Genomic DNA, 12,261 nt, shown 5'->3' on the forward strand with positions numbered 1-12,261 from the left:
TAACCTGGAGATGCTGGTCTTGTTGGGGATTAGCCTAGAGACTGGAGCTAGGCTCAGGTTTTGTTGGGGGACAACTTGGAAACTAACACCAGCTTGTTAGTTTACCTGAGTTCAAACTTAGGTCAGGTTTTCTAAAATGAAGTCTGTACTTAAAAGATCTGGCCTCTCACCATCTTTCTTCTTTGCCGATGAGCAAGGAGAGGGAAAGTCTGTGAATTCCAGAACAATTATTTTCTTGTTCACAATGATAGGGGGAAAAAACTTACAAGAGTCAAGAAAATCGTGATTTGGCTGGAGGGATGGCTCAGTGGTTAGCCTGAGTTTGGTTCCCAGCCCCCAACTCCCACATCAGGAAGCCCAAAACTATCTGTAACTTGGGTCCAGGGAAGATATTCACTAAGACCATGAGACTTTCAGCAGTTGCAAAGGGGTGATAATATACAGAAGAGCAAGAAGATGCAAAATAGGGGAGGTGGGGGATGGCCTAGTGGTTAGGGGCACTGGCTGCCCTTGCAGAAGACCAGGGTTTGGTTTCCAGCACCCATAATGCAGCTCACACCTGCCTGCAACTTTCCTTCTAGGGGTTCTGATGTCCCCTTCTGGCCTCCATGAATACTGCACACAAGTGGTGCATAGATACCCATGAAGACCAAACACCCATACACATGAAATACATTTTTTTAAATGCAAGCCTATTAAGAGATGAAAGAGCCCCCATTTTGCTGCTATTTTGTTTAAGACATGGTCCTATGTAGTTCAGGTTGTCCTTGAACTACACCATGTGACCCAGGCTCTACACATATGGCCAGAAATCAATCATGGCAGGAGGGGTAGAAGCATTCTTGGCTTTATTGTTTGAATTGGTTAGCTGTGTGAGTGACCCTCAGATCTGACCACAATACCTGAGTGCCTCTCCCTAGCCCCGTGGGAAGCAGCTTAAGGGGGGAAATATCTTAAAGAGACCTTCAAGTTCCTATCAGTCTGTGGCTCAGCCCAGTGCAAAGTCCCTTGAGCTTTGATTACTTCCAGCCTTAAAGTGAAAGCTGAAAATGGCTGCAGCTTCCTCCTAGACTCCTCTATGAGGAGCAGAACCTGGTGACAGCCCTGTGTGTCCTCCTTGCCACCAAAAACATCTATGGAAATTGGACACTCTGGCCCCAGCAACCACAGTAACACAGGTGTGGATGGTCTTCAGAGCCAGGGTTTAGGGGTGCACTGAGGATCACTGGGGCTTCCAGGAACCCACAGCTCTGTCCAGATGGTGAGTGAGGGTTTGTGGTTTCTGATGGAGATGTGGCCTACAGAAGGATTGAAGTCATGAGGATATAGTGAGAAATGGTCCCTTTATTGGGAAAAAAGTAAGTAAATAAACAGATAAAAGAATGAATAAGTAATTAAGAAGAATGAAGATAGATTGAGTGTGGGAGTTTCTACTTCCTTGTGTGGCTTCACTGTCCTATTCCGGACTCAGAGAATCCAGCTCTAAGATCCCCCTTGAGACCATGAACTCACAGAAAGGCAAGAGAAAATGGGAACTTGGCAGCTTCCCACGTCCACAGGGAAACTGTTGGCCTTCAGGATAAAGAGAAGATATGGAAGGCCCTGGAGAGGGGTGGGATTGGTGGGTTTTGTCTTAAGGGTTTTGTGGAAGACACAGTTAGAAACCCGTGAATAACAGTAAGTCTTTGAACAGGGAATATTTTTTCCTGAGAACTTTCACCTGTTGCCTTTCTATGGTGAACCTGGACTTGACCTTCCACTCTGAAGATGAAAGGCTCCCCTGCCTTCCCTCTGGTGAATTGTCTCCTCCCTCTGCTCCTCCTGGTGTCTATTGGAGTCTCAGGAGGTCAGTGTTCTGCCTTCTGTGCTGTATTTACTGTCTTGTGTTGAATGACTTCTCTTGTGTAAATGCAATCACATGGCCATCTACTGGCCAAGAAAATATCCTCCCTGATCCTTTGGGTAATTTTTGTAAAACTCAGAACTGTGATGTCTACCTAAAGCTTCACTGAGTGTGGGTGAGTTTGGCCTCTAACACCGGGTGTCAGCATGTACACATGTCAGCAGCTCAGTGTAGAAAGTCTATTTCACTATTTCACAGTGTCTGTGTGTTGAAATACCCTTTGTATGTTCACAGTGTGTGAGTTTTCTCCCTGCTGTGGCCAGCTGCATGTCAAGAAGTTTAAATGTGGAGAGGCTAGCTCATGGTTTGGGGATGTGTGGACAGGAAGGTATGCATTGGGAGTTCTCTGTACACAGGAGAACAAAGAGTTTGGATTAAGAATTCTTAGGTTGTGACCTTAAATAAATCATTTATTCTCTTCCTTTGTAAAACAAAAGCATCTTTTAGATAAAGTTCTCAGACTCTGGAGAAAACTCAGAAAGGAGACCATGTGAATGGCACAGGGGCAAATATAAAACTTCAGACGAAACCCGGGGCACTGTACAAGCTAGACAACTGTCTACCACCAAGCACAGCTAGCCCGAGTAGCAAAAGTGTTCATGTCCATGGATACGGATTCAAAGTTCTGTAAATTTTTGTGTAAAATCTTTTTTGTATCCGTGTGTATGTGTATGTATGTATGTATGTACGTACGTCGTACGTATTCATCTGTGTATCTGTGTATATGCATTGTGTGACGTTTATTGCAGGATTATTTCTAGTAATAACATGAAGTGCTATGTTACTCAGTGCCCAAACTGCTGCATAACAATCGCATTCATGTGAAACCATGATTCTCCACTTCACTGTGAAATAGTGAAATAGACTTTCTACACTGAGCTGCTGACATGTGTACATGCTGACACCCGGTGTTAGGTAGATGAGAACAGGTCACAAAGGCATCCCATGATTGGAAGCGATGCAGAACTGGAAAGAGCCTGTCCCCACTCTAGCAATGGCCACTGTGACACTCCTAGCCCAGAACATCACTCTCCCTAGGGTTCATGGCCAGGGCCACCAACTCTAAATTCACACAGAGTCCCCCAGCACAGCTGTCCCTGCCCTTCCTCCCTGTCTCCCTACCTCCCAATCTCCATCCATCCCTCCCTCTTTCCCTCCCTCCCTGTCTCCCTCCTGCTGCTGCTGCTTTTGTGACCTTGGCTATGTTGTCATATTTGAAGAATGTCCATGTTCTAAACTGTACAATAAACAGGCTGTATATTTAAGTCGATTCTAATTACCGAAGAAGCTAATATTTCTGAACAAGCATTGATGTTGTAAAAGTGCCAAGGACACACACATATATAGATATACACAGAGAGCGAGAGATCGAGAAACTTATACACTTTTATATAACTATTAAATTTTTATCTGTTAAAATTTAATACTTCTTCTAAAGTAATACAAAGGAAAAAATATGTTTAGTTTCCTAAATATGAAAGTGCAGGGTTGTTTATTTGTTTTAAGTCTCATTTCTCTAACTTGCTTCCACAATATGTCTCTAGTCCCCAGAAGTGTCTTGGTTTATTGTGAAGGGACCATCTGAGACCATCACAGCCCTGCTGGGAACTGATGCCATCCTGCCCTGCCAGTTGTTTCCTGAGCAGAGTGCAGCTCGCATGCACATCCGATGGTACCGTGCCCAGCTTACCCCTGCTGTGCTGGTGTTCCACAACGGGCAGGAGCAAGGAGAGGTGCAGATGCCCGAGTACCGAGGCAGGACCCAGATGGTGAGACATGCCATCGACACTGGAAGTGTGGCTTTGCAGATACAGAAGGTCCAGGCCTCTGACGATGGCCTGTAGCACTGTCAGGTTACAGACAACTTCACCTCCCAAGAGGTCTCCAGGGAGCTTCGAGTCATAGGTGAGCTTGGCACAGGGTCATGATGTAACTGTTATTGTCAGAGTTTAACATCACAGACTTTACATTTCTGAACCTAAGAGGTGTGTGTGTGTGTGTGTGTGTACATGTATGTGGTGTGTATGTATATGTGGTTGGTGTGTATGCAATATGTGTGAGTATGTGGTGTGTGAATGTGTGTGTATGCAGCGTGTGTGTCTGTGTGTGTGCATATAGGTGTATGTACCTGTGTGTGTGCATGTGTATGTATGTGAGTGTGTGTACATGTGGTGTGTGTGTGTCTGTGTATGTGTGTATATGCGTTTGGTGTATGTGTGAGTGTGTGATGTGGTATGTGTGTATATATGTGTATGTGCCTGTCTGTGTGCATGTGTGTGTGCATTCAGGTGTGTTTACACAGATATGTGTATATCTGTGTATGTGTAGAAGGCAGAGGTCAACACCAAGTCACTGTCCACCACGTCTTTTGAGGCAGGAATTTCACTGGCCTCGCACTATTTCAGCTAAGCCAAGTGGTCAGTGAACCCCAGGGACCCACCTGTCTGGTTCCCGAGCTTAGGCCACCACACCCAGTTTTTATGTGGCTTCAGGAGAGTGAACTCTGGGCCTTATGTTTGCACAATGGGCACTCTGCTCACTGTTACACTTGTCCAACCCTCTGAGTCTGTTTCCACATCTTAGAAGACCCCAGAAAGTATATTTGGTAGTAACACTGACACCCTCTAGCATTAACTTTCAGTAAACCAAGACAGAAAATAAAAATTGGGCCAATTTTCAAGTTTTAACTTTTCCTAGAACGATCCTTAACCTCTGCCAGTCCACGCACACGCATAGACAGTAAGCTGAGGTCAAGCAGCATCCCAGGGTAGCCTCAGCTGACCTCTTAGGTATAGTGAAGGTCGTCTTCCCTCAGGCCGCTGGCCTCAAGCTCCTGTCCTCTCTCCTCAGGTTTAGGCTCTGCCCCTCTTGTTCACATGACAGGACTTGAGAATGATGGGATCCGAGTGTTGTGCTCCTCAAGTGGCTGGTTCCCAAAACCCAAGGTGCAGTGGAGAGACACCGTCGGGGACACTCTACTGTCCTCCTCTGAGTCACAGGTCCAAGACAGAGACGGGCTCTTCCACGTGGAAGCGTCTCTTTTGGTCACAGATAGAGCTGTAGGCCACGTGATCTGCTCCATCCAAAATCCTATCTACAACCAGGAGAAATCGAAGGCCATCCTCCTCCCAGGTAGGTGAGGACCGAACTCTAACGGAGTGGGGGGTAGGGAGGGGAGGAAGTAGAGCTGAAAGACCACCAGGCCAGTTTCTGACTATCCTCATGCACCCTGTCAGAGCCCTTCTTCCCCACCACATGTCCATGGAGCCTAGCCCTGGCTTGCTCGCTCCCCATACTATTGCTCCTCCTTGGTGGGATCAGCCTCGCTGCCTGGAAAGAACATCGAGTCAAAAGGAGAGAAATGAAGAAATGTTCAAAAGAACATGATGAAATACTTCAGATGAAGAAGGAGACGAAAACTGCACTGAAGGTCAGAGGTATAATGGGGACCGCAGAATCAGTCTCGGTTTGTGGAAAGGCTGGGGATTGGGGAGCTGGGGAAACACGGGATGCAGGGGTTCCACGGAGCATCTGTCTTACAGAGAACAAAGGCGGGGGGGTGGGGGGTGGGGGGGACACATCAGACCTCTGAGTTGTGGCCTCAAACCACAGCCTTCACACCCTGCCCTTCAGTCCCATGCTTTTCCCACGCCCACACTCCTCCCCTCCCCTCAGCCACCACGCCCACACTCCTCCCCTCCCCTCAGCCCCCACGCCCACACTCCTCCCTTCCCCTCAGCCCCCACGCCCACACTCCTCCCTTCCCCTCAGCCCCCACGCCCACACTCCTCCCCTCACCTCAGCCACCACGCCCACACTCCTCCCCTCCCCTCAGCCCCCACGCCCACACTCCTCCCCTCCCCTCAGCCCCCACGCCCACACTCCTCCAGACAATGCTGCAGGTTCTCCAGTATCAGATTTTCGTCAATCAATCAAGAAGGGGTTGGGTTTGAGAAGCCCTAAAACGCCTTAAACTCCCAAGGAGCTGGGACATTGCTCTGTGACCCCATAGCACCTTATCCGGTTACAGTGTCCCTATGCGCATGCTCATCTCCTTTATTATGGCCCCAAAGGGACCGCCAAGCCTAATTCATTAGCTACTGTCCAGGCTCAGGACAGGCTGACACTCAGTTTGACGGGTTTTACACCTCCCTTTTCTTTCAGATGACCTCCAGGCCGACCTAGGTGAGTCTAGCTTTTCCTTCCTCTCCTTAACATTTGTTTCTCCTCCCCAACCCCCGCCCCCACTTCCGTCATGTATCCAATGTTGGGCTTTTTGCTTGTTTGTTTTCTGTTTTCAGATCGGAGGAAGGCGCTGTACAGAGAAGGTAAGAGACCATGGGTCCTGCACCTCAGATTCCCTGATGCAAAGTCCCCCTCAGTAGCCTTTGAGGGTGGGGATGAAGGGACTGAAAGGGTTAATGGTGACCAGTGCAGAAAACTTAGAGGAAATGGGGGATGGGTGGACTTGTGGGGCCAGAAGTCAGTACTCAAATGTCTTGGGTCTGTTCTATTGCAGACTGGAAGAAGGCCTTGCTCTACCCTGGTGAGTGACTCCTGGGCATTGAGTGTTGACAGTAACCCTTAAACACACACAACCTGTACATGCACACTTTAATGGCTGTCAACTTGCAATCTGAAAAAAAAAAAAAAAAAAAAAAAACCGAGAAGAAAGTGTTTTGAGACAGGGTCTCACACAACATGCTCTGTAGCTGAGGCTGGGTCTGAGCTCCTCGTCCTCCTGCCTCCACCTCCCAAATGCTAGGATTTCAGGTATACACCACCACGCCTGTCAAGTTGTGGTCATTTTTGCTGGGGATTCAAACAGTCAGTTATTTTCTATAGCTAAGGAAAAAGGAAAAGCAACTAGAGTTATTGTTTATATAATATGTGTGTGAATGTGTGTATATGCATGATGTGTATGAGTGTGTACACATGTGTGAGTGAATGTGTGTGCATGTGATGTGTGATGTGTGTGTGTGTGACTGGGGGTGTGTGTATGTGAGTATATGTGTGATGTGTATGCAAGTGTGTGTGATGTGTGAGTGTGCGATGTGTTTATAAGTGGGGTGTGTGTGTGTGTGTGTTTGTGTGTGTGTGTGTGTGTGTGTATGAAGTACATAAATACCCTAGGTCATTTTCTTGGCCCCATCTGTGCAATTTCCATTCATCAGACATTGTGCCACACATAGGTGGCACAGCTGTCACCTCTGACCCTGTGGAAGTTGAAAGTTCCCAAGGAACATAAACTAGAAACCAGGACACTCCAGGCAGCCTGAGTGCTTGCAGGGCACACTTAGTGGGACCTCTGACAGATCAGGAAGCAATGTCTAATGGGACTTTTCAATGATTTGCTTAAGATGTTCCAGCAGAGGCTGGAGAGACCTCAGCAGCTAAGACCAGTGGCTACTCTTGCAAAGAACCTGAGTTCAGTTCCCACTGTCCTTGTATGGTGGCTCCTAACCACCTGTAACTTCCATCACAGGGAACCTGGCGCCCTCTCTGGCCTCTGCTGGCACTGCACTCACACAGTACACATGATGCATGCAGGCAAACTCACACACATAAAATAAAATTTAAAAATAAATTTTTTTAAATCCTTTCTGTGGTTTCAAAAAAGAAAGCTATGCACTGAGGATGGACACGTGAGCTCAGGCAGCTGGGGAGTCAGCCACTCTCTTCACTGCGGAATGGAGAGAGAGGACTCCTCTCCACTCCTGTCCTCTCCCCACTACATATAAGAAGCTAATTTCTTTGTGTGTGTGGAGGAAGGTTCAGTGAGACCCCAGTGATCTACCTAACAGGAAAAAAGTCCTTATCTGTCCCTCCTCCCAAGGCTACAGACCTATCTAAGTTCTGAATAAAACCTGGAGGCCTAGCAGCTGCTACATCTGAGCAAGAGGAACTGATCACCCACTCCAACCCTCATCCCCACCCTCACACTCATCCCCACCCCATCCCCACCCTCATCCTCACTCCTACCCTCACCCCGAACCCCACCCTCATCCTTACTCTCACCCCTACCCCCACTCCCACCCTTACCATCCCCACTCTCATCCCCCCTCCCACACATCCTCATCCCCAGTCCCACTCCTACACTCACACTCATCCCCTCTCCTATACTCACCCTCATCCCCACTCTCATCCCTACTCCTACCTTCACCCTCATCCCAACTCCCACCCTTACCTTCATCTAGACCCCTCCCCTATACATCCTCACTCTCATTTCCACGCCCACCCTCACCTTTATCCTCTCCCACCCCCACCCCCATCCCCAACCCCACTCTCATCCTCCCCCACCTCCACCTGTTGCCTTGAGTCTCTAGGGAGCAGGCCCTGAGGCAGCACAGAGAGCAGCCCACATGCTGGGAGTTTCTGGACACTAGAAAGTCTGAGGGGCTTAATGAGGAAGGAGAGAGGAAGGAGAAAGTGAGGGGAGAGAGCAGTGGGTGCACGCCTCCTTTGCCTTCATTGCATGCAGGTGTTTGTTCTGCTCTCTTCCAGACTGGAGGAAGGAACTGTTCCAGCTGGGTGAGTGCATTTGCTCATTTGCCTCAGAGGTTGCTTCTGGGGTTCTGTTTCTCGTTTTAGAAATGAGTGTCAAACCCTGCACACACCAGGCAAGCCACTGAGCACCACTCCCCCAGTCAGCTCTGTGGTGTCTTATGTGATCTTCCTGGCAGACACATGCTCAAGCTGAGAGTGTGGAAGAGAGGAAGAGATTCTGCTGTGCGAGCCTGTGCTGGAATCCACTGCCAGACTCAGCCATGCTGTTGTGTTCCCACCTCAACACACTGGCCCAGTGGGTGTTTTTATCCATGGGATCCACTGAGCTTGGATAACAGAAATTACCAAGGCTCAGCTTGTGACTGCCCCTTCCATAATTGAGGAACAACACTCTGATTTAGAACTTGGGGTGAACAATGTTCTTACATAATCCCTTCAAGTCCTGGCTCACTCCATGTTCTCCCAAGACCCAAGCTAGAATGAGATGCAGAAATGTAGAGCTCAGACTGTGCCATGAGAGGACTCGGCCCAATACACCGAAGAGTGTAGATGTGCCAGCTCTCCACACCCAGTCTCCTTAAGCCTTTGTTTGTCTGGTTGACTCCTACACACAGCGCTAGCTTTGAACACAGTTATTGAGATAAAACATTACAGTGGTGGCTTTGTCTGCTCCTTCTCCACTCCTCCTCCTCCTCTGACCCTCCTCCTCCATCTCTCCTCCTCCTCTGCTCCTCTTCCTCCTTTGCCCCTCCTCCTCCACCCCTCCTTCTCCTCTGACCCTCCTCTTCTGCCCCTTTTCCTCCACCTCTTCTCCTCCTCTGCCCCTCCCCCTTCACTCCTCCTTCTCCTTCACCCCTCCTCCTTCTCCACCTCCCATCTTCCTCCACCCCTTCCTCCTCTCATTCTCTTCCTCCTCCAGCTCCTGTGATGATAAATCATGAAATGCCTACCCAGGACAAGTCTGACTCAAAGACAGAAGAAAACAGAGGTAAGGAGACAGCAGATCCATCTGTCAGCAGCTCACAAGGAGACCACAACATCATCATGCTCTCCCAGGAAGGCTTCATGTTGGGGCGATACTACTGGGAGGTGGATGTCGAGGACATGGAGGAGTGGACACTAGGAGTTTATGAGCTGTACACTCAGGATGCATCACCCACAGGCTCCTTGAGGAAATTCAGAGTCCTGGAAAAGAAGGGAGACGAATACAGGGCTCTTGCCTTCAGTTCCCAAAACATTTTTTGGAAGAACCTCTGCCACTGGAGACACATCCACTGAAGACTGCCATCTTCTTGGATCAGGAGGATAACGACCTCTCTTTCTATAACATGACTGATGAGACACACATCTTTTCCTTTGCCCAGGACACTTTCTTGGGATCACTCTATCCTTACTTCAAATGTAATTCATGGAGCTCTCTCCAACAGCCCAGCCCTAAGTGATGTGCACAGGGAACTCAATGGGTGGGTGCTGCAGTGTGCCACCTGTAAGGTCCTCCTGGCCAGGTACAGGGACCTCTGGCCGGGAGGCCTCTTAACCTGAGATTCCATGAGCCTCTGGGATCAGATCCTGGACAAGATTCTCGGACCATTTGTGTTGTGCATGGTGTTATAATTGTTAATAGTCTTCCTTCTTTTGACATAAATGTGTTTGATCATTCCTAAGATAAATGAATTCGTGGTTTTCTGAGTCTGATATCACATTTGCTCCCTGCTTGCACACCAGTGCATCATGGTCCTCTCATTATCATAATCATCGTCATCATCATCGTCACTATTACTAATTATACAGAGCTGCACAGGTCCATTTTCATGCAAGCATACAATGGATTCTGAGCCCCACTGTTATTCTTTCTTTATGTCTAACATACTGTAAGCCAACAATGTGCTGGTTGGGTTTTGTCAAGTTGACTCAAGCTAGAATCATCTGAGAAGGAGTGTCAATGGAGGAATTGCCTCTATCAAACTGGCCTGAAGGCAACTCTGAAGAACATTCTCTTGATTGATGATTGATGTGCAAAGACCCAGACCACTGTGGGTGGAGCCACCCCTAGACAGGAGGTCCTGGGGTATATAAGAAAGAAAACCAAGCAAGCCTTGGGGAGCAAGCCAGTAAACTGTGTTCCTTCGTGATCTCTGCATCAGTTCCTGCCTCTAGGTTCCTGTCTTGTCTTCCTGTTCTGGCTTCCTCAGTCATGGAGTGTGACCTGGGAGTCCTGAGATGATGTTAACCCTTTGCTCTCTGAGTTGTTCCTTAGCCACTGTTCTATTGCTATGAAGAGCCACCATGACCAAGGCAACTCTTAACTGGAGGCTTGCTTACAGTTTCAGAGGTTCAGATCATTTTCATCATGGCGGGACGCGTGGTAGTGCACATAGTGCTGGAGACGGAGTGAGAGCTATGTCCTGATCTGCAGGCAGAAAGAGAGAGTGGGGTGGGGTGGGAGGGCTGGGCCTGGCACAGGCTTTTGACACACTTCCTCCAGCAATGGCACAGCCACTAATCCTTCTAATCCTTTTGAATACTTCCACTCGCTGGTGACTAAGCTCTCAAATATATGAAGCCTGTCAGGCAGTTCTTATTCAGACCACCACAGACAAGAACAGCAGCAACAGAGACTCAAATCAGTTTTCTTAACTGAATTACCATAAAATTAAACAACAGAGACAAACCTTGCTATTGTGAAATTATAGCAATTATAACACCTAGATTTAACATAAGTAAAATTACTCTGTAAATTTGCTTCGTAAGGTTTGGTGGTGGTGGTGGTGGTGGTGGTGTCAGAAGAGTTTCTCTGTGTAGCCCTATCTGTCTTAGAACTCACTCTGTAGACCAGGCTGGCCTCAAACTCAGAGATCCACCTGCCTCTGTCTCCCAAGGGCTAGGATTAAAGGCCTGTGCCACCACTGTCCAGCTTTGTTCCACAAGTTTTTACACTCTATATTTGTGCATGTTTCATGAAGAACTGACCATAAATAACTTCTGTATGGGTGCCAGTCACCAGACTATGCCTTTGAACATGACGCTAAAACAACATTCAAAGGAATAAAATTAAACAAACCTCAAGACTCTGAAACCAAAGCATTGTATTATTGTATATTGTATTAAAATATCAAGAATGATCTTTCAAATATTGATAAGGAAACAAACACTAACTCCATAACAGTCTAAGCTACATCTTAAATGAAGTGGTCATTTTAAGTAGAAAATAACCAAAATCCTGTTCCAACAAACATGGTTCCGTCGATGCCATGCATATCTTGGGAATCCAAATGTATGAAAAATGCTGAGGTATTTCTCTTGCTGAAGGTGGGGGAATTTATTGTGTTGCCGAGGCTGTTAATGAGGGAAACAGGGATGGAAAGAAGGCTTGGTGGTCAACAGCATGTGCTGTTCTGGCAGAGGACCTGAGATAATTCCCAGCCCATAAGTCAAGAGGTTCATAATTGCCTGTAACTCCAGATCCAGGAGATCTGACATTGTTCTGGCCTCCTCAGACAACTGTTCTCACATGCACATATACCCCCTCCAACACACACACACACACACAATTTAAAATAATAAAAAATTAATAGTGGCTGGGCAGTGGTGGCACACACCTTTAATCCCAGCACTTGGGAGGCAGAGGCAAGTGGATTTCTAAGTTCGAGGCCAGCCTGGTCTACAGAGTGAGTTCCAGGACAGCCAGGGCTACACAGAGAAAAACTGTCTCGAAAAACAAAAACAAAAAAAAATCCAAATTAACTTCAATAAATGAAAACCATGATGAGTGGTAGTGACGCTGGACACTGCTGAGAACAGGAGAAAAAAATCATGCTACCCCTTGTGTTCTCAGCCAGTAACCGACATTC

The 12,261-nt window shown here is 47.7% G+C and overlaps 1 protein-coding gene across 1 annotated transcript; it reads left to right on the forward strand.

Moving 5' to 3' along the window:
• The first annotated feature begins 1,101 nt into the window (after window positions 1–1,101).
• On the forward strand, window positions 1,102–10,099 carry LOC117724268 (butyrophilin-like protein 1). Its single transcript, XM_034523966.2, is given in 11 exon segments — window positions 1,102–1,178; window positions 1,694–1,846; window positions 3,455–3,808; window positions 4,754–5,035; window positions 5,140–5,340; window positions 6,068–6,088; window positions 6,205–6,231; window positions 6,423–6,449; window positions 8,408–8,434; window positions 9,330–9,647; window positions 9,650–10,099. Coding segments are annotated over 10 exon segments (1,539 nt in total). The 5' UTR covers window positions 1,102–1,178; window positions 1,694–1,767; the 3' UTR covers window positions 9,853–10,099.
• The last annotated feature ends 2,162 nt before the right edge of the window (window positions 10,100–12,261 follow it).

This window comes from Arvicanthis niloticus, chromosome 20 (genome assembly GCF_011762505.2).
Source record: "Arvicanthis niloticus isolate mArvNil1 chromosome 20, mArvNil1.pat.X, whole genome shotgun sequence".
Classification (NCBI taxonomy): domain Eukaryota; kingdom Metazoa; phylum Chordata; class Mammalia; order Rodentia; family Muridae; genus Arvicanthis; species Arvicanthis niloticus.